Here is a 23459-nt window from a genome sequence, read left to right on the forward strand (position 1 = left end):
TTACTTGTTTATGTTTTGTATTTATTTTCCTGCAAGTAAAGTTAAAATTTCTGATTAAAATGAAACTAAGCCAAAACGAATTATCAGCCCTTGCAGTGATTGTAATTTCGACCATTGGTTTACTGAGTTTGAAAAAACGGAAGTAAAAAAGATGTGTTCGAAGATTTGGTTTACGTCCTATAAATCGAAATAGACTAGCAGATGGGAATTTCAATGTGATTAAAGCAATGGCTACAAAAGATAGAGATTATTTTTTCAAGTATACCAGAATGTCACCGAAAATATTCTCAAATCTTTTGAGATTGTTTGGCCACAAACTGGAGAAACAAAAAACCACCAAGAACCCAATTGCCGCCAGTAAAAGATTAATTATCACTTTGCAGTAAGTGTTTTAAATTGAATTTTAGTATATACTTTTCTACTATGTCAACAATCATCAAAGAAACTGTTAAGGTCCTTTACGAAACACTTCAACCCATTGTTATGCCTGTACAAGTGAAGGAAGACTGGAGCAGAATTGCTATTGTTTTCTGGAGAGGCTGGAACATTCCAAATTGTTTGGGTGCAGTTGACGGCAAGCATGTGTCAATAAAATGTCCAGCTGCAAGCCATTCTACTTATTACATGTATAAAAAACATTTTAGTTTGGTGTTAATGGCAGCTTGCGATGCATTTTACAAATTTGTAGTAGGGATGTAGGTGGTGAACGAACTAATCCTGATGGGGCTATTTTTACAAATTCTGGGTTTGGTCGTCTTTTGTCGGAAGGTAAAATAGATATACCTGGGCCAAAAATATTATCCAATTCTAGCATCAATTTGCCCCATTTTATGGTAGCGGATGCAGCATTTCCGCTTCATAATAATATAATACGCCCTATCCAGGACATTATCTGGGCATTGACAAAAATATTTTTAATTACCGCCTAAGAGCTGGAAGGGTAATTGAAAATGCTTTTGGAATTCTTGTCCAAAGATGGAGAATTTGTCTCAAACTAGTGGAGACCCATATTGATAATTCTGGAAATATAGTGTTGGCTACTATTGTTCTCCATAATTATATCCAAAAATCTGAAGATGATTTACCCATTCATGAGAGAAAATATTATTCAACTGGATATGTAGACAGTGAAAAGGAAAATGGTGAGATATCTTTGGGCAGGTGGAGAAATAATGCAACAAATATAAGAAAAGTTGGAAGAATGGGAGCTAATAATTCAAAAAAAAGGTGAAAGATAATAGAGGTAGCTTGAAAGATTTTTTTTATATCTTTGTTATGGCAGTATGATTATGTTATGAGAAGTTCTGTACCTGAAAATTTTATGTAATTTATTTTAAGTGCCGCATTTGTAATAGTTTAAATAATAATAAAATATGTTGTGTATAAAAGATTACTTTTAATTGTCTTTGTGCCATCCATGGTTTATTTATTTTATCCTAGAAAATCTGTACAAACTACAAATGTGATTAAAAAAATGAATCAAAAGTTCGAACTTATATACGTATATATATACGTTCGAAAGTGTCAAATTTTCAAATGAAATTCTCATATTTGTGATTTTGGAAATCAAACAATACATCACAAATGTGGTTTAAATGTATGGGGTTTTTTTATATAGAAAAAAAGGAAGAGTTACTAAAGAAGAAAGTCACATAAGGTTTTTGCTTGTTTAGACAATACACCTACCAGTTACAAAACTTTTGTTAAAAAGGTGGGTAAAAAATACAAAAATGTGAATTTGTTTTATATAAGTATATTGCTGTTCTCTCTATTCACTGTCATTACCGCATTCTGCAATTAAAGACATTATCTTTGACATAAGAATTAATCGTTTTTTTTTAATTATTTATATTTCTAAGGCTCTCAGCCACAACACTTCCAAAATGGGTGTACTGGTCTTCGTGAATTTCCTTTTTTTTATCACCCCCAAAGTTGAGGTTAGGCCTTCCAAAATTTCAACCTCATTCATTCTCCTCTGCTTTTCTTTTTGTTGGAATTGTTCTCTTGCTCTGTTTAATTATGTTTCTTTCTACAGATGGAGTTATGTTTCTACTGGTAGTTGGCTCTGAACTATCTGCAATAAATCTTACGTACAGGTAATATATTTTAAAAAAGCTAATATTATTTACCATCAATATTTGTATCGTCTCTGTCACCCAGGCTTTCTTCTGGATGTTCAATTATTTGGACCATAGTGTCTCTATTGGACTGCCTATTGATGTTTTGGGTAACAACAAGGGACTGTCATCATGCTAGGCTGTTTCATATGAATCCTTAGTACTGTAATTAAAAAAAAAAATATTTAAAATAATCAAATTGTTCTATAACTTTTGTCCATTCACTTACTTCCTTTTTTTTATGTACGCCTGCAAAAAGGTCATCGCCTCAAAAAAAGGCCAGGCCGAGTGCTGAGAGGCACCTGACCCTGATGGGGTTGCGTTGATAGTTCTTAATTCGGTACAGAACCGATTTCTTAGAACAACCCATCTTTGCTCTGCCATGTTAGCTAAAATAAACAACTTTAGGTAAGAAATATTTAATAACTCGTTAATTAATATTACTTACGAGTAACCGATTCCTCCTCAGTTGTTAAAATTGAGGAGATGGTTCTCCAGGCTTTCTCCTTGGCCTTTATTTTTAAAATCTTCATGATTTTTGGAATACAGAAGCTGATTTTGCCTTACCAGATCAATTAGCGTACAATCATCAATCATGTTTAGTTTTTTTTTTAAACGCAAGAAAATACACAAAAGTAAACACTAGAAAACCAAAACCCACGCCAAGCCAAATTGATAAACAATAAAAGAAAGAAAACTGACGAGAGACTAGAGAGAGTGTATCTTCCGACTCGGCACCCCCCACCACCGCGTGAAATACGCAGTGTTGCGTATTTCACAATTTCTTTGACGAGCGACCTAGACGTTGCCAACCTTACGGATGTATCCTTACACCTGTAGACTTCGATATACGGATTTTGGGCCTTTCGTCTTGCCATTCATAATTAATTATAATATCGAATACTATTTGAGTTTAATCGAATATAATTTGATTAAATGATTTTTGAGTTTAAGTAAAATCTGAAATGTCGTTTTAAATTATTTATTTGGATATTTCGCCGTAAAAAATTATTAATAAAGAATACCTATGACTTTTTTTTAATATCTCACAACTTCTAAAAAATGTATAAAGCCGGTATGACACGGTGTTATTTTTCTGTGGATTTTTAGAAAAATCCGTGACAACAACCTAAAAATTATTTTTTTTTTGTAACGAAATAAAGTGTTAAAAAATCGTTAATTAACGCTAACCCACAGTTAGGTAAGTATATCCGTAAAATTTTAAGTTTTATATTTGACTTTGGATTTTACACGGATTTTTCTAAAAATCTGCAGAAAAATGTCATACGGGCTTAGAAGGAAGAAATATAGAATTTCACACTTATTATTTAACAAGAATTTAATAAACTCATCAAATTCTAATGATTTTTGGGTTTTAAATAAAATTTAAGTTTATTAAATTTCAAATAAAAATTATTAGAATTATTTAAAATAATTAAAATTATTTAGAAGCTGTAACATATTTCGAAAAAAAAAACATAGATATTTTATATTAATATTTTTTTACGGAGAAATACCCAAATAAATAATTTAAAAGCTATTTGAGTTATCGCGCCAACAAACTTTGAGAGATAAAACTTTATTTCCGAAAAAATTAATGCTTTTTTCCTACTCGGAAAGTAAAAAGATATTTTATTAATTTTTAGAAATTTTTCCAAAAAATCTACGGATTTCTACGCTTTTTTTCGAACCCTTCCTACGGACTTAGGTACTTGCTTAGCGACAAATAAACAACAACAGATCTTTAGAATATTTTAATTTTATTCATACAAATTAATTTTTTTAAAGAAAGTGAACATTATATCTTACAATACAAATGATTTTCTGCTGAATTGCTTGATATCACCAGAGCAAATCCATTTTGCAACATCTTCTTAGTTTCTGATCGTTCTGAGTCAGACAACTTAATTGTACAGTCTGTTGATGTTTTTTGTTTCTTTTTTCTGGAAAAGAATCGTAGTTGTGGGCTAATGAATCTCTTGTTTATATTTTCTTTAATGATAAAGTCACTCTCTTTTCTGTCCATAATTTGTGGTAAATTTGTTAAATTTTCAACTATATTTAAATGATAATGAATTTTTTCTAGTGTAGAGTCATCCAAACTAGTTAAATCAAAATTTTGTAATTTACAGAACACATGATTAATCTTTTTGTTCAGTTTCTCTTCAGTACTTTTCTTCGATCTATTTATAATATTTTTAGTTTCATTATTAGTTGTATGTATTAGCTTCATATCATTTATTTTATTAAAAATTAAAACATAATGAATATGTTTACAGATTAATCGGTGACATTTATAATCCATACATGAACAACAGTATATATGTCTACATATATCACAAATAGAACAAATGTCTGCACAACAGTTAATATCTTGCTCTTGCTTTATAATATAATATATTTCTCCCGTCTCCTTCATCACATTCCGAACATCTTCACTGAATTCTTATAATTTTTCATTTGTTGTGCTTCAGAATGTCTTTTGAAAATTTCTGTGGTATATTTTGTAGTTCTTCCTTTTACTAACTTCACAATTCTGTCTCTGCTTTTATCTCTTAAGAACTGCAAAATTAAATTTAATCCCTTATCAAGCCGCCTTACTGTTTTTCTGTCTGCATATATATATTTCAACACTTTATGCATTGCTTCAACATGCATATTTGTATTAGTTAGAGAATTTTTATGAAAGCAGTAAGCCCATTTTCTATAATTGAACGCATAATTATTTTAAAAATAGTTTTCGAACCCCGAATTTCTGGGTATCAGCATCATGTAATAACAACGTAATTGTGTTAGACAAACATATCTCAAATTCTTGCTCGGATGTATTTTGCTGCAATGTTTTTAATGCTTTCTTCACTTCCTTTTGTTTTTCTGAACTTTTCACTTTGGCTATATTACTTTGCCATGCTCGGTCGACATGCCAGGCACAGAAGAGATGCTGTGTAATAAATACCACCTGTTATGATATTATGTCTGCACATTTAATAGAATATTTAATGTTAGAGTCTGTTGATAGGCAACCCACGTTACTTGTATAATTGATCGCATGAATTCGCCTAACCTGCATTGTCACTGTCAGTTGGTTATGTCATTAGTCTGATGAGTGACACGAGAGTTGTAAAACGGAAGTGCTATTTAAAAATGTCCATTAATTATTAAAAATATACTTAATCTTAGATAATTTAAACAATCGTGTTTTATTCCGGCAAGTTTTCAAGTCGTAACAACATAACATGGTGTCAGGTTCATTTCTATGTAAATAATTGTTAAATCGTCGAACCCAAAAAGTCAAAAAACTTAAAGTGAAAATGTCGGAAACGGAAAACACATCGTCAACGAGTCAAACCAGTTCCAAGCCACAAAAATTTAATGGAAATAGCGTCCCGAGTCTTTCTGTTGAGGGAAACCTGTCAAGTAATTGGATTAACTGGCTGCAACACTTCAAAATTTTCATGAGAGCAAGCGGGTTAGAGTCTGAACAAAATGCAAGAAAAGTCGCAATTTTTCTTCATTATGTTGGTCCAGAGGCACTCAACATTTTCAATTCTTTTAATCTGGACATGGATAATTGCAAGTATGATGATTTGCTTAAAAAGTTCATGAAGCATTGTCAGCCCAAAACAAACCTTACCATAGAATGTCATAATTTCCTCACAAGGTGTCAAAAGCCGGATGAATCGATTGATGATTTTATCACAGCGCTGAAAAACCTAAGTCTAACTTGTGATTTGGAAACCTTAAGAGAAAGCCTGGTAAGAGATATGCTTATTGTAGGACTAAGTGTAAATAATCGAACAATTAAAGAGAGATTATTACAAGAGGAAAATCTGGAGTTGGAAAAAGCTATAAAAATTGCCAAAAGTATAGAGCTTACTCAACTACAAGCTCAGCAGCTCAACAAGAACTCAGAAGTGTCAGTATACAAGGTAAATAAAAATAGTGGCGAGTCAAGAAGTCAACAAAGTCAATTGTCAAGGTCTTATCAAAGTCAAAGCTACAGTCAAGCTGGTGTCACAAGTAGAGCTGGTTTTGGTAATCATGCTGTCCGAGGTAACCAAGTCAAGTCAAATCACGTAAGTCAAAGCAATCCTTGTACTCGTTGTGGTCAAATTCACCGAAGTAGTTGTCCTGCTCAAAATGCTGCCTGCAACCATTGTCATAAAAGAGGACATTTTGCCAAATTTTGTCTTTTTAAGAATGTCAAAGCTATTAATGCATATGAATCTAATGTGTCTAATAATAATAATGAAATAGAGTCTGAGTCAGATATGTTTTATATAAGAGCGGTTCAAAAATGTCTAAAAGAACAGCAGTTTTCTAAAAATGCCTGGTTTGTTGATGTCCAAATAAATAATGTCATACTAAAATGTTATTTAGATACAGGAGCAGACGTAAATGTAATGTCTTATTTAAATTTTAATAATTTAAAAATTAGTTCAAATATTCAAGCTACAAATGTAAAGTTAACGTCATTTTTGTCTAATTGCATACCAATTTTAGGTAAAGTCACTATTAAATGTCAAATTAATGGAAAATTGGTCAATATTGATTTTGTAATTGCTAAAATTGATTGCCCAACTGTCATAGGTCTGTCTACATGTCAAGAGCTTGATTTAATTAAGAGAGTATTTTCTTTGAGCCAGTCTACTTTATTACAAGATTATGGTGATGTTTTTCATGGTCTAGGTTGTCTACCTAATGAATGTCATATTTCAGTCGATCCAAATGTACAGTCAACAAAATTGAAAATGTCCCTCGCTCCGTGGCTCTTTACCCATTTACACGCAATTTAAGCACAATTTGGCTACACTGTATGAATGAAGAAAGTATAACGGCATTTTTCGAAAATAAGTAACCGGAACTGATGCGGGGGCAGCTTATGCGATCGATCCCATTATAACATTGTGTGTAAGGTACCATTGTAAATTTTAAGATCTATTTTTAAGGAGGGTTTTTCCATATTAATTGGCGGCACGGGGATGCAGGTAAAATGTATAAGGTGGTAATTATAAATAAATTTGATGGTAAGTAGTATTGTACTGTCTTTTGTGTTTATAAGTGCCTCGAGTCTATTTATGTGTTTATTTTTTTTTATTTTTTAAAGTGTTTCATGTAATATTTTTTCATAATGCCAAGATTGCCTGGACAGAGGGAGAGTATCATGGAAACTCGTACTAGAATTATTGTTATGCATGAGATGGGTGCCACCTTACGAGAAATAGCAATGGCTACGGATCTTTCAGTAAGTTTTTTTTTGTATGCATTTCGTTTAAATTTTTTGTTAGGTAAAATCTATTTAAACTAAACTATGAAATTTGTCAAAAATCTTCAAAAATTCTCTTTAACTTTCATTTAAAAAAAAAGGTTTGTTTTTTATACGGAACCAACTTTTTTTGATATCCCGAAATAAACTAATAAATTTAATAGATCAAAAACGAAAATTATTATTCTCATCGTCCCGGGAATCTATTCAAATAGGAGTGATTTCGAGGGTAATTTATAATTTTTTCATTAAATTTTTTATTTAGAAAAATAGCTGAAAATTACATATCTTAAGTTTAATTTATCGATAAATATCTAAAAAAGTTATAAAACTTACTAGTCGACCAAAGTGTCTTGGCCTCTGAGATTTGGATGCGCGGTGACAAAACCGACGGGAGCTCATTTAAAGTGGTGCTCTCGTAGTGTTCACATTGTTTACTCCGCAATACCTATACTCACTCGGCAGTAAATCTTTATTAATATTTTGTGAGGTGATATTAAAACTTTTATAGTTCAAAATGCCCTTTCAAACTAGTTTAAAAAATAAAGTTCTTACCGGTCAAAGTCGGGAAATAATTAGCAATTTGTTAAATTTTATGCAAGCAGAAGCTGTAGCTGGAGAAGTTTCAATTCCTCTCGAAAAGGTATGTATGTATTTAATACCATTAACATATTATTATTACATTAACTTAACTTATTATTTTTTTTTTACGCGACTGATGTAAGAGTAAACAATTAGGACAAGCTACAAATTATGACCTTTCATCCCGCTAAATGTACGGTATTTTTTACAAGGGCATCAAAGTTTGGATAAAATTTGTAAAGGTTGTTTTGATAATTGTATTGTTTTGATAATTTTTTAAATTGACAATTTGATTTTGACTAAGACGGTCACTTTTAAATGATAAAAATAATAATTTTAAAAGTGTTTTATGCGTTGCTATGGTAACATTTTATTTTTTCCCCCGCTTTTTTTTATTGTTATAAGACTGGCTAAAAAACATCCATTTTCGTTTCGCTTATCCAAAATATATAATGTATTGTATAGGAGGTATGGAAAACTAAGTTTGGAAAATTAAGATTAGAGCATCGAAAATTTAGTTTTGCTTTGTAAGGTTTATTGTTTTGCGACTTTTGATTTAAGGAAATTGTCACTTCATATAATGTATGTATAAATTTATAATGTAGGTACATATGTACATAGGTATGTACCTACGTGTTATGAAATCATAATAAAGATTTTTATGGTTATTATATTTTTGTACATAATTTAAAATATTTACTTTTTAAGCAAATATGTAAATATATGTATCTCTAGGTTTTTACCTAAAAAGTACCTACCTAGGAGAAGGTAGTTTGGTAATATAGGCTAGGTACTTGTATTTAGGGTAATCAGTTTACCACCCCTTAATAACACGCAATTAGTTAATCCTTTTTATTGCTTTGTTCTCTTATAAAATTAACATATTTTTAAATAATTTGATATTTACCACTAGATCATCTTCAGAAAACTTAAAAAAATCCAATTAATACATATTTACCTGGCCTGGTGTGCCTTTATTTATAATTTTATAAATTTTTGTATAAGCTCGTATTTTTACCACGTGTTAACGCAACAGCAAAGTATTTTTTCCTTATGTGTAATTGTTTGGCAGATTTATAAATTAACTTTTTTTATAGGTTCAAGAACGCGTTGCAGCAGCAACAGGGGTATCAATTAGAAGTATTCGACGAATTAAAAAAGAGGCAACATTGGTTACATCAGGCCAATCAACATCGCTTTCAACACCTAAAAGAACTAATAAAAATACCAAAATTAAAATTCGCTTGGACGACGCAGATTTGGGAATTTTGCGAAGAACAATCATTAACCACCATTTCACAGAGAAGACAGTTCCTAGATTAAAAACAGTGCATGCAAAATATGTCGCAGATACTGGGTATTAAGGATGTAAAGAGACTCTGCGTAAGGAAATGCATAAAATCGGTTTTCGATGAAAAAAATTTAGGAGCAATCAAAGAGTGCTAATGGAGCAACAACCCATCAGGCTGCTAAGAATAGAGTTTCTTAAAAAAAATGCGTCAGTACAGAGAAGAAGGTAGAAATATAGTATATATGGACGAGATATACATTCACTCAACGCATACTCACTTAAAAGGTTGGAGTGATAACTCTTTGGAAGGCATTAAAAAACCAACAGGCAAGGGACCACGTCTCATTATAGTTCATGCAGGTGGCGAAGATGGTTTTGTCCCCAATGCGTATATTAGATGGAAATCCAACAGCACAAGTGGCGATTATCATCATGATATGAATTATGATAACTACAAAAAATGGGTTTCAGACAATCTCATTCCAAACCTAAAGCAAAGGTCTGTTGTGGTAATTGACAATGCTCCATACCACAATAAGCAAATAGATAAAGCACCAACAACAATAACAAAAAAAGCAGAAATGCAACAATGGTTACGTTTAAGGGGTATATTATATGACGATAACATGTTAAAGCCGCAACTATATCATTTAATAAAACTGCATAAACCCAAATATAAACGATATGAAATAGACGAGCTTTTCAATGCAAAAGGTCATGATGTGCTAAGATTACCTCCATACCATCCAGACCTTAATCCCATTGAATTGGTTTGGGCTGAATTAAAACAATTCGTTGCCAAAAAAAATGTTAATTTTAATTTCAATGAGGTAATTAAACATTGTGATGATTTCTTTAGAGAATTCCCTATTGACGAATGGAAATCAAGATGTGAACGAGCAAAACGATTTGAAAAAGAATTTATTTTAAAGGAACCTACAATTGATATAGCTATAGAAAAGGTTATAATTAAGCTTAACGATAGCGATATTGAAACAAACAGTGATTACTCTAATGAGTCGGATAAACCAGAAAGTGACTTATCTGGAATAGACGAACTTACTGATAATGTTGAAGAACAAGCTGTGGAAAATAAGAATCTAACAGTTGACGATGATAAAACGTACCTTAATTTGTAATTTTTTTTATGTATAAATTTATTAATGAAATATTAGATAGGTATATTGCATTTTTTACCATTTACATAACATAATTTAAATTTATAATAAGAATATTTTTTATGTATTATGTCTATATAATTTTATTTATAATGTATTAATTATATGTATCCATACATAATGTGTACAAAATGTAGGAAATACATAATAAATAAATATTGGTAAATATTACACTGGATTTAATTTAGGATTATTAAATAAAGTAATATAAATACCTTTGTTATAATTATTCATTTATTTTATAAATTTATTCAAAATTTTTATCCTAAGTATTTTCCGTCAAGGCTGGTACACGACACACTGTATATTGGTAAATATATTAATTCATGCGTTCATTTACTATTCATAATATAATTTAATTAAAACAAGAATTAAATAAAATTTTAAGCCCGTCAAATATGCTGGATGTAAACGTAGTACATGAGCCTCGATTTATTGATTTTTATGTTTTGCATCTTCCTCGCACCCTGACTCTTTCACTTCTTTATTTGCGCATCTCAGAGGCCAAGACACTTTGGTTGACTAGTACCTATATTTTTTAACAAAGAAAAATATACATGTTATTGGGTCTATCAAAATAAAAAATGTTTTTGTTTTATTTTTAAAGTAAAATCATTTTACATGTGTTTGATTGTTTTTTTTGAGGTAGTATTTTTTAAATCCAAGTAACCCTTATACAGGGTGAGTTTTTTAAAGTGTTGCAACGCGATATCTTGAAAACATTCAAGTTTTTTCTAAATATTTAAAAAACGAAGGTATAGTTTTTTTTTAGATAATAAATAAATTTAATGCAGTACCATACCCTAAAAAAAGTATTTTTAGGGTATGGTAAACTTTTTTCTCAAAAACGGTAGTCGAATGTAGTATAGATTGGCGATATTTTGAATTTTAAATTTAATATCTGACTCACTACTGCACCAATTGAGGGTTAAGGGGAGTGGCCCTATTAAAAAATGTTTATTAAAATAATGTTTAGTCCAAAATGCACCGTGAGCCAATCCACTACCTATTTACCGCATTATTTGTATCCATCTAGTATATTTTTACATATGTATTATTATTGTATTTATTATTATACCTGTGAATGGGTTTTTTTATGCCAAATTTAAGCTTTACCTCGTTAATTATATTTATTCGATTTAGTAATATGATACATATTTATATGCATTTTACGATATTAGACTGAGCATTGACATAAGGGAGCTTTGACATAGGTAATTTACGAAAAAGAAGAGAAGAATTCTATCGCCTGCTTTTATTATAATTTAAAATAATTTTGTCTCTTCGCGCCGGTTGTTATTTTTAAATATGAAGGTTTTATAAAAGTCATAGCAAACATTTTAATCTGAAATATTTTCACTTTGAAAACTTTGTCAATATTTTCGCTTTATTTGCTTTTCACCATATATTAAAAAAAGTTGTCATAGAAATATATTTTGACGTAACGCTCTGAATGTTTTAAAAAAACACCAACAAATAATATAAAATTATATTATTGTTAAGAGACGCTGTTACTGCTTTTTTAGTACCTACTTTATTAACTTATTCTTAATAATAAAATATTTACTGCTATTTTTTATCTATACCTATACATATAGGCCACCCCTTTGCTAAACTGTTATCACTAACCTAATAGTATAATAGATATCTATTTAATTAATTAATACTAATTACTGTATTTGCTTTTAAACAGGTCAAACAAGTTAGACGGTGGATCCAACGTCAAGAAGCAGAAGGGCATGTAGAAACCAGACAACATCCTGGAAGGAAACCTGTATTGACCGAAAATATGAGAGAAGCTATTGTTACCCAAGTAAGAAATAACCCTTTCACAAATAGCCGGGTGGTCAAAGAAACCATGAACTTGGATGTTAGTATGCAAACAATTAGGAATACTCTTCGTTCAGCTGGAATAAATTGTAGACGACCAGCCAAAAAGGCCAAATTAACGGTCGACAACGCAGAGCGAAGGCTTAGGTTTGCTCAAGAAAATATTGACCGAGACTAGTCAAATGTGGTATTTACCGAAAAAACGTTTTCTTCGGACATAAGGTCCCATCAATTAGTGTGGAGACCTACAAGTACCAGATATGATTCCCATTATGTCCAAGAAACTGAAAAAAGCGGGAGAATAACATTGTCATTATCGGGTTGGATGACCCAAAATGGACCCGGAATGCTGGTAACCATGCCACCCCAAATGAATTCCGCGGACTACGTGGACATTTTGGAAAATTCTTTTCTGCCTTCATACAAAATATTATATCCGGCTGGACCAATATCCTTTATGCACGATAATTGTCCAATTCATACCTCCCGTATGGCGAGAACATGGTTTGAGGAACATCCGGAATTTAATTTAATTCCATGGCCATCCAGAAGCCCCGACTTAGACCCCATCGAAAATTTGTGGGCTGAAATGGTGAATTCTTGGGATACTTTTAATTAAGGCCAAATTAGATCGAAGGAAACGTTACTAGCCCACGCTCAAAGAGTTTGGGAATCTTTCAGAGGGAGACCCGATTTTAGTAATTACGCGGGACTAATGCGGAAAAGGCTGCAACTGTTTTTTATACCAAATATTAATTAAGAAGCCATACCAATACCAAATGCACCCTGTGATATTAAATAATTATTATTTAAAAAAAAAGGTGTAAGTTTCGAAAAAAACACAATACGTAGGCTATTTAAAAGTTTAAATAAAAAAGTATTTTTATTCTAGATTTAAATTGTAATTATACTTACTAAAGCTTGTTAGGAGTAGTGTTGAATGTTATTAATTGTTATTAACATGTTATACTTAAAGAACTGTAATTTGTCATTAAATAGGAAATAAAATGTTCGCTTTGAAACTGACCTTTGATCCATTACTTATACGTTTTATAAGGTTTAAAAAAAAAGTAAATAAAAAAAGATACGGGACTACTACAATTAAAGTTTAGTAATTAAAGTTAACTTCGCTTCAATAAAAAAAATATAAAAAATAGTTTTTTATTCAAGAAGAAATCACGAGAGTGCCTTATTTACAAACGGAAATATTACTTTATTCATCACTTCAGTAAAAAAGTGTGCTTTACTCATGAGAACCATATAGATTTTTTTCTACCTCTTACCAAAATATAGACATAAACAATTTAAAATATTTGCCGAACAACATTTTGGGTTAATCGAACAAGTGGGGACAATTTTGAACAGTTTTTCTAAAAACAATGTCCACTTAACTTGATAATGAGTAAAAAAAAATTCAATAACGCAAACTAACTTTCTTAATATGCAACTTTTACTATACGAGTATAGGCAATTTTTGATATATCAACAAACTTCTTTTGACGAGTTCTACACCCTGTATTTTTATATAGGTATACTTATAAATAAAATGTGAGGAAAAGGAAACAAAAATCTTAATTTTTTTCAGCGCTGGACAGGGTATTCCAAAATAAGTAGTTTTGGTAGTATCTCAGCTCGTATTACGTTTTTAATGCTAGGAGGCGGTGCTAACCATAGCGCGCTATTTTTTATGAAACCTTTAATGCCTTAAACAGGTTTGAGTTCGCGTTTTTCATTTCCTAGACACAGGATGAAAGAGAAAAATCTCAACATATACAACATATACCTATCGTTTCTGCTGTAGCACTTAAAGTTTCTATTATTATAATGTTTCCTTTTTTTATGATTACCTATATTTTGGTTTACACTTATTGGTTGCTGCCAGAATTAAGAAAACTATTATTTTATCATAGAATTACATCTGTTTGTTTACTTATTTTTAAATCCACACCATATATTTAAAAATAAAAAAAAAGGTATTTTTTTAAATTATATTATTTTATGTTGGGTGAGTAATATAAAGTAATACTTTGATAAAAAAAAATTCAAAGAAAACATCGATTAGGATTTTTATGTAATGCATAAAAAAGTAAAAACGATTTTTTATATTTATTTTGACAACAAGCACCATTTGACAACAAAAATATAGGTTGTGAAAGATCAAGCAAAAAAATAATAATTTGGAGTTAAGAAATATAGTGTCCCAATAAAAAAATAACTGAAGGTAATTTCTCAAAAGTGATGAACCAGACAGAATTTTGAAGAGCGCATTTAGCCAACGTATAAAACACTATAGCGCATTGTCCTAAAAACTTTACATAAGGAAGAAAAACAAACTGATTATTTTTTTTAATATCAGCTTGCACAGCCACAAAAATATTCGAAACGTCCCATTGCAAGTCGCATGGAATCTTTAGATGTCATAGTCAAGGTCAGTGAACCTAGTAAATGGGTTAATTCACTGGTTTTTTGTAGAAAAGAAAAATAAGTCTTTACGTATTTGCTTAGATCCAAGAAATTAAAATAAAGCCATAAAAAGGTGTCATTATCTACTTCCTACCATTGAAAATATTAGGTCAAAATTAGCTGGTGCTAAAATTTTTACAACTTTAGATGCACAGTCTGGATTTTGGATGATAAAATTGGATGAAGCAAGTTCAAATTTGTGTGTTTTTGGTACACCTTTTGGCCGGTATAAATTTTTAAGATTACCATATGGTGTGTCATGTGCGCCTGAAATTTTGCATAAAACCATGATTGATATTTTTGGTGATATTCAAGATATCCTAATTTATATCGATGATATTTTGATCTTCAGTGACACAGTTCAAGGTCATAATGGTATTTTAAAGAAAGTTCTCGAGAGAGCGAGAGAAGTCATCTTAAAATTTAATATGGAAAAATGTAATTTTTACCTGTCGTCTGTTCACTATCTTGGTCAATATATTTAGTTCTAGTGGTATGAGTCCTGATCCTAAGAAGATAAGTGCAATTTGTCATTTAGAAACCCCTAAAAATGTGTCAGATTTAAAACGTTTTTTAGGTATGATTAATTATCTTGGGACATATATTGACAATTTGTCAGATAAAACAGCTAATTTGCGTCAGTTATTAAAGAAAAATTATGCTTTTTGTTGGAATGAAACACATCAAGCAGAATTTGATTTTCTTAAGTCAATAATTTGTAAGACACCTGTCTTAACATACTTTGATCCAAGTCAACCTTTAACTTTGTCTGTTGATAGTTCACAATTTGCTGTAGGAGCCGTAATTTTACAAAATAAAAAGCCTATAGCTTATGCCTCGAAGTCTTTAACTGAATGTCAGTCTAGGTATGCTCAAATTGAAAAGGAGTTATATGCCATACAGTTTGGAAGTACTAGATTTAAACAGTATATTTATGGTCGTACTGTTCAGGTTGAAACTAACCATAAGCCTTTGGTAACCCTTTTTAATAAGCCTTTGTCTGAAGTACCTACTAGATTGCAACGCATGATGTTGAATTTACAGCATTATGATTTAAAAGTGTCTTATGTCCCTGGTAAATTTTTATACATTGCAGATACTCTTAGCAGAGCCCCAGTAGATCCACCAGATTCGGATGATTCTATAGAACAAGAATTGCAAATTCACATGAATTTATTAGTCAATAATTTAGCCATTTCTGCTAAAATATTAGAACTACTTAAAAGTGCCACAACTGCAGATAAAACTTTGCAAGCTATTATAAATTATTCATATTCTGATTGGCCAAATTCTAAAAATAAAGTTAAAACTTCAGTCAAGCCTTACTATAATTTTCGTCATGAAATTCATTCTATTGAAGGCCTAGTCTTTAAGAATAATCTCTTAATTATTACCACATATGCGTTTACACGTATGCGTGAATAGATATTGAATTTAATTCATGAAGCTCACTTAGGTATTGAGAAGTGTCTAAGACAAGCACGTTCACTTGGGTTTTGGCTAAATATGACAGTCGACATTAAAAATAAAGTTGAACAATGTTCAGCATGTCTTAAATTTCGTAAGAGTAATCCGTCCCAACCCCTTTTGCCACATTCTCCAGCCACATTGCCATGGGAGAAGTTAGCCACAGTTTTCTTTTTTTGTAATAAGCATTTTTACATACTATTAGTCGATTATTTTTCAAACTATTTTGAAATAATGCCTGTAAAGTCTACAAGTTCACAAGAAACCATTCAATGTCTTAAGTCTATTTTTGCAAGACACGGAATACCATCTATCCTTATTTCTGATAATGGTCCTTCGTTTACCTCTCAAGAATTTTAAACTTTTATTAATGCCTGGGATATTACACATAATACTTCAAGCCCCTATTATCCACAGAGTAATGGTCTTGTCGAGAAAACTGTGGGTATTATTGAAAGTTGGTTTAAAAAGTATTATGAATCCAAAAGTGATCCATATATTGCCCTTTTACAATATAGGAATACACCTCAAGCTAGTGGATACTCTCCAGCACAATTGTTTATGTCAAGGAGTTTAAGAACAAGATTGCCAGTTAGTGAAACTACATTAAGGCCTGAAGTAATTGATTATAATAAATATAATCTGTTTATAAAGGAAAAGCAGGATAAAATGAAAAAATATTATGATCAACATACTAAGCTTTTGCCCCCATTGAACATTGGTGAAAATGTCATGTATAAAAAAACTCCCCAGTCTTCATGGTCTCCAGCTCTTATTGTTGATACAGGTCCTATGCCTAGGTCATATACTGTTCGTACTCCTGAGGGCGTAGATTATCGTCGTAATAGGCAACATTTGCTGAAAGCTAGTCCAGTGGACAATGTCTACAACAGTCTACAATGGATAATTCTGTTCATGAAGAAGTCAATTCCCCTGATACTGATTTAAATCAGAATGAATATTCACAGTCAGACCTAAGCTTTGATAGTGCTACAAGTAATCAATTTCAGAACACATCAAATGATTTAAGGACCAGATCTTTTACTAGGTCTGGTAGACCAGTTATAAAGCCTCGAAGGTTTAGTTTTGACTGATTGACAATGACGGTAACTATAGTTTTTTTTTTCATTTAAAAAAAAAAGGGCATGTTATGATATTATGTCTGTACATTTAATAGAATATTTAATGTTAGAGTCTGTTGATAGGCAACCCACTTTACTTGTATAATTGATCGCATGAATTCGCCTAACCTGCACTGTCACTGTCAGTTGGTTATGTCATTAGTCTGATGAGTGACACGAGAGTTGTAAAACGGAAGTGCTATTTAAAAATGTCCATTAATTACTAAAAATATACTTAATCTTAATTAATTTAAACAATCGTGTTTTATTCCGGCAAGTTTTCAAATCGTAACAACATAACACCATCATCATGACCACCACCCATTACTAGCATCCATGCATTGAAGTATGCTGTAGCTAAATCTGACATAAAAATGTGTGGGTGTATTTGTCCTACAAAACATCTTGCTTAAATAAATTATTATAGTGTTAGGAATTCCTTGCGCCAAAATCAAATAATATTATCTTTAAGTCCCGTATTCATTTGCAACAAAACAGTCCGAACGAACAGAGCGCGCAGAACAAGTTCCCCTAGTGAGTACGTCGCGCCGAACGTGCCAAACATTTTCCGAGATTTGTCGCTAAATGCGATTTGCACAAAGGAAATTTGTTCGTTCGCCGGTCTTCAGTTAGTACGGGAGTTTGGAGGATCGCGCGCATTTGTGGCTTTTGCGCGGGTTTTTGCTGGTTATATTTTTTTATTAATTTGATATAAATAATATTTTAAAATTAATTAAAATGTTTGCAACTGATAGATGAGTATAAAAGACAACCCGTGTTATGGGACCCAAAAAATAAAGGTCATTATAATAAAATAAAAAGCATGATGCTTTGGTGGTGATTTCAAATAAAATGGGGTGTACCACAAAAGAAGTGAAAACTAAAATGGAAAGTCTTCTATCGAGTTTTCGACGGGAAAAAGCAAAAGGGACCGAATCCATTGGAATCGGCAGAGGTATTTATTCCAATTTTTTTAAATTTAAATGTTATTTTAAAATTAGTGTATAGTTTTAATAAATAAATAAAATAAAAAAACTTTTGATATGCAGATATGTCTATATTTATGCTTAACTGTAAATATCCAAATTTTTTTTTTATTAATTTTACAAGAAAGGCATTCTTTATAAAAAGTTCTGTATATACAGGGTGTTTCATTAAGGCTGACCACCGGCTATAATTGGGACAAATCTGTCAAACATGTTGACAGTTAACATGTATATCAAAAGCTAGGTATTGAAAAGTTAAGATAGGAAAGTGATCTTTATATCTCTCTATCTTTAATAGAAATAGCTTCAGAGTCTCATAAAGTCATAAAATCCCTAGTACCTCATTAAAGTACCTCAGATTTTTACCTGAGGTACTTAAGTTTTTGCTATTGAAATTTAAAGTTGTGGTGTATATATAGAGGTTAAAAAAGTATTAGACATTTTATTAATTTTAATTTCCCTGTTTAAAATTTAAAAATCTTTAATAACAGTTAATAATATTTTAAATTAATACTAACGTATAGATGCAATTTTTTGTTAAAATATAATTTCTACCCACTGTATGTAAATATTATCTTTTTTTTTGCAGGAAGAGAAGAAGTATACATACATATCAAAATGGTATGCATTCCAACGTATGGGTTTTTTGTTAGATAAGGATAAACCAAGAAAAACAATAGATTCAGTTGAGGTATGTAAATCAAATCACAAGTCATTTTAAAAAATAATACTTTAATTTAAAAACTAATTGTTTAACAAATATTGAGCAAAGCTATTACGGATTTCTTTAGCTGTAGATGCCGACTTTCTTGGAATATTTTTAAGAGGCAATAGTGATGTTTCTGAAGGTTTTTCCTGCCTCCAACTACCAGGGATAAAATTGCCTTGATTGTCTTTTTGGTCAAAACTTCCCGGAGGAGTGTAAATATTATTGGATTGGCGGCTTTTCCTCAGATAATTATGTAAACAGCAAGCCGCCATTACCACTTTTTGTGTTTTTTCAGGACTTTCATTGGCTTTCTTAGGACCCTAAATATTGCTGATAAAATTCCGAAAACGTTTTCCACTACTCTTCTTGCGCGGCTTAGTCGATAGTTAAATGTTCTTTCAGGAGTTCTTTTTTCATGTATTCCAGAAAAGGGCTTCATAATATGATTCGTTAAAGCAAATGCCTCATCTGTTAGAAAAACGTAGGGCATTGGTTTATTGTAGTCGCATTGGACAACGGAGAATCTTCTGGCAAACCTAGATCTTTATTTTTTAATTTTCGGTAAATCGTTGTATTTTTGTATACTCCTCCATCTGATATCCTTCCTTGGCATCCAATGTCAACAAATATAAAATTGTAGTTGGCATCAACAAGGGCAAGTAAAACTATACTGAAATTCGATTTATAATTATAAAATTCACTTCCACTGTTAAAAGGGGCCTGTATTGAAACATGCTTGCCATCCATTGATCCAACACAATGAGGAAATTGCCACTTTTCTTCATACTGTCTACTAATGTGTAACCATTCTTCGGGACTGCTAGGCATCTAAAAATAATAGTCCATAATTAAATAAAAACTTTAAACTTTCGTCATACAATAAAAATAGCACCACTAGCCATTTTATTTTTCGTTTTTTTATATGCAGGGTGTGCAATTAAGGGTACGGTACAAAGTTAAGTAATTTATTTTAACAGCTTGTAGAACTGGTCAAAAGAAGTTAAAATACCAAAAATTACCTATACAGGATGTCCCACTTAAAACTAACTACATGGCGATTTTGGAAACGGTAAGAGATACGAGTTCGGTTAAATTAGAGAAAATGTGCGCTATGTGGTTTCGAATTAAATGCAATTTAGAAAATTGTACTACGATCAAAATAATAATGCAACGTGCTGTTTATTTTAAAATCGGATCAAAAATACGGTCAGAAAAAAATTAAAATGATTTTACAACATTTCGATTTTTTTCCGGAAATTTCCGAATCTATTTGGATTTTTTAAATTTTCCAAATTGCATTTAATTCGAAAGCACATAGCGCACATCTTCTCTAATTTAACCGAACTCGTATCTCAAAATAAGTCCCTTATTTGGCAATTTTTATTTAGGTAATTTTTGGTCTTTCAACTTCTTTTGACGAGTTCTACAAGTCATTAAAATAAATGACTCAACTTTAAAAACATCCTGTATCGACTAAAGTATAAATCAGGCGAATCGTCTTAACAATAGTAGGAACTTCAAAAGTTGACCAAGCTTTAAGCTTTCTTAAAAATGCAGCAGCTAATAATGACCTTAGAGACGAATGTGGAGTATTTGGTTAACATGTGGCTCATAAGCTAAGGAGCTATAATGAAAAAACCAAAGCTATTGTGCAGCACCACATAAATAATATTATCTTTAGTGCCGATATGGGACATTATGACCCTGAATATTTTAATCAATCAATGCCCATACACATTTTTGTGCCAAACCCTTCTTCCTATTCCTAACAACCTTCTCATTCACACCAATCCTATCCTAATATAATTCCTGTACCTGACCTTCCTCACACTCGCAAACTTATTCAGTTCAATCTTCTCCTAATATTATTTCTCTGCAAAGCCCGAACCCATCATACTCTCAATCTTATTCTCATCAATCTTCCCCTAACCTAATTCCTTTACCTAGTCCTTCCCCACAATCACAATCCAATTATTCAGACCAGCCCTTCCCGAAATTAATTTCTACTCAAAACTCAGTGCCACACTCACAATTTCCCTTCTCCAACCAACCCTCTACTTCTCAAAGCTATTTAAACGAAAATGAGGAAAATTTTTTTGAATAGCATATTTTTTTTCAAATGATATTTAGATAAAATTTAATAAATATAAAAATGTATTTACGTACCTTTATTTTATCCTTAAGTTCTTGAATGAGTGCTTCGCAGGTTGTTATATTTTTTTTTTTTTAAAGTGCAATGACGAAATAAAATGGTGAACCGATTGAATGCCAAGTTAATCAAAAGAAAAGAAGTACTAAAAATAGTGAAAGTTTCTGGCCTTAAGAGGGTCTCCAAAAGTTGTTGATGCCCGGAGGAACTTAACCTCTCTTACCTGAAACGCCCCGAGAAGGAATCCTTACTACACAATACTGCTAGCTCAAGCCGATGTGGGTTCTAGCTTCTTTCTCGACCAAATGAACCAAAATTTCTTAGGTAGTAACTACCCAAGAGTTACCCAATTAAATGTCAAAATCAGTATGGCGCCACCAAGTTTTGGATTTTATATAATCCCAAAGGACGCCCAATATTTATCAAAATTTATTTAGGCAAGTTCAAAACGAAACTTGGAAAACAAAATCAAAGTCAAGTCGGTATACACTATTGTTTCCAAATTACCCATGATATTCTAACCTACTCAACTCAAGTGAAAAACAAAATAACAACAGAAAATAACAATTTATTTAAGTCTTGATTATCACAGAGAATTATGTTATGTTAATTTATTTATCCTTAAGAGGAATAATTATTTAAGTTGGTAATAAGGAACCACAACATTTAAGTTTCTAATTACAAGAAAAACAAAGTTGTCAACAGATAATGTGCCATAAAATTTAATTTTCCAGAATGGTGCACTGTCATTCGTGACCATGTTTATAGGAAATATATAAAAAAAAAAATACACAATCAAAAGTGCGGTTGTCAAAATAAAATCAACTATGTTACACCCAAACCTTTTGGGGAATGAAGCTTCAATTCGAATTAAACTAATAATTTACATGGCCCGGTATATCCCGCCACGGACATTGACCTAAGCAAAAAAAAAATGTCAACCCTAACTGTTGAAGCTTCCCCAATCAAAATTACCCTTTATATTAGTTTACTCTAATATTTACTAGCTAATCTGAGAAAATTTGACATCTTAGGAGTAGTTTGAAAAGAAATAATATAACCCAAGTATATACTCGTAGTACTACGAAGCCGGCTGCGTCTTATCTCACAGGAGTCACTTGTCACTAATATCAGTAATATTCAATAATAAAATAGCATAGATTAAATAATGTCAATAAAATTTTAAATAACTTTTTGAGACAAAGTACAGTCGAACCTGGTGGGTCTTTGGATTATCAGACTAATATAAATATATCCAGCCTTTAAATGAGAAAAATAATTACATCCCCTAACCACCACAATTCGGCTTCACCCCGCTCAGATTGTAAAGTCATATATGTATGTATCTCAACTCAAAAGATAAAAGTTGTGATAATAAAAATAAAATAAGTGAATAAAAAAATGTTATGTTGTGTCACTTAGCTCCACACACCGCAGACTACTTCAGATTCGAGATTCTCCCAGACATCCAATTCCCAGTCAAAGGAAAACTGCAGGCGTCCAAGTTTCACCTCTTCCACTTCACAATACGCCAAGCTCTGGTAGTGGTCTAGGTTAGACGTTAGCTCACAGTTGTTTAAAATCTCCTCTAAATTTGAGCCAGTAGAGTACATAACCCCAAAACGAAAGTACCATGTGGCATTAAAATATCAGGCCCGTACAAAAAAAATCCGTCCAAAATCCATGTTATGTAGCTCTAGTAGCCAAAAGAAAAAAAACAACCCTATACTATCAGTATAAACGATAAATTCAAGAATACCTACTTGTTAATTAAATTGTCCCCTGCCAATGCCAATCAGAACCGCTATTTTGCCGATGTTCGAGGGCACGTGAAAAATTATTAGGTTTTAAATCGCCATAAAGGCCAGTAAATTCAACAAAACAACAAATTATAGCATTACGCTCAAAAAGTTGATTTACTCTCACGACATTTAGTCAATTATATCCCCATATGGGTAAAATTCACACGAATTTCAAAAAGAACTAAAGCACTCTTCACTTCATGACGGCGGTCTGGAAAAAGGAACGACCGCAGAGGTCAAACCCGTATTTAAGCAATCACGCACAAAGTGTATTGCCAATCGAAAATAACTTAACTTTTTTTTATAAGTACCATAAAACCTTTTATAAAAAAGTAAATAACTAAATTTATGGCCCAAGGAAGTTGGCAATGAAAATATGTGTCACTATGACAATCAATTTCGATTTTGCCTAGACCAGCAACTTCTTGCTATCTTCTAAGAAAACTAATATTTACATTAGATAAAAAGAGACAAAAATTAGATAGGTCAGTCGGAGTA

At 31.5% G+C, this 23459-nt stretch overlaps 1 protein-coding gene across 1 annotated transcript; it reads left to right on the plus strand.

Moving 5' to 3' along the window:
- The first annotated feature begins 5263 nt into the window (after window positions 1-5263).
- LOC126746572 (uncharacterized) lies at window positions 5264-6624 on the plus strand. The gene is made up of 3 exons (XM_050454876.1): window positions 5264-5834; window positions 5895-6450; window positions 6621-6624. The coding sequence occupies exons 1-3, from the start codon at window positions 5429-5431 to the stop codon at window positions 6622-6624; spliced, it is 966 nt and encodes a 321-aa protein (XP_050310833.1). The 5' UTR covers window positions 5264-5428.
- Window positions 6625-23459: the final 16835 nt, after the last annotated feature.

This window comes from Anthonomus grandis, chromosome 17 (genome assembly GCF_022605725.1).
Source record: "Anthonomus grandis grandis chromosome 17, icAntGran1.3, whole genome shotgun sequence".
In the NCBI taxonomy this organism is placed as follows: Eukaryota; Metazoa; Arthropoda; class Insecta; order Coleoptera; family Curculionidae; genus Anthonomus; species Anthonomus grandis.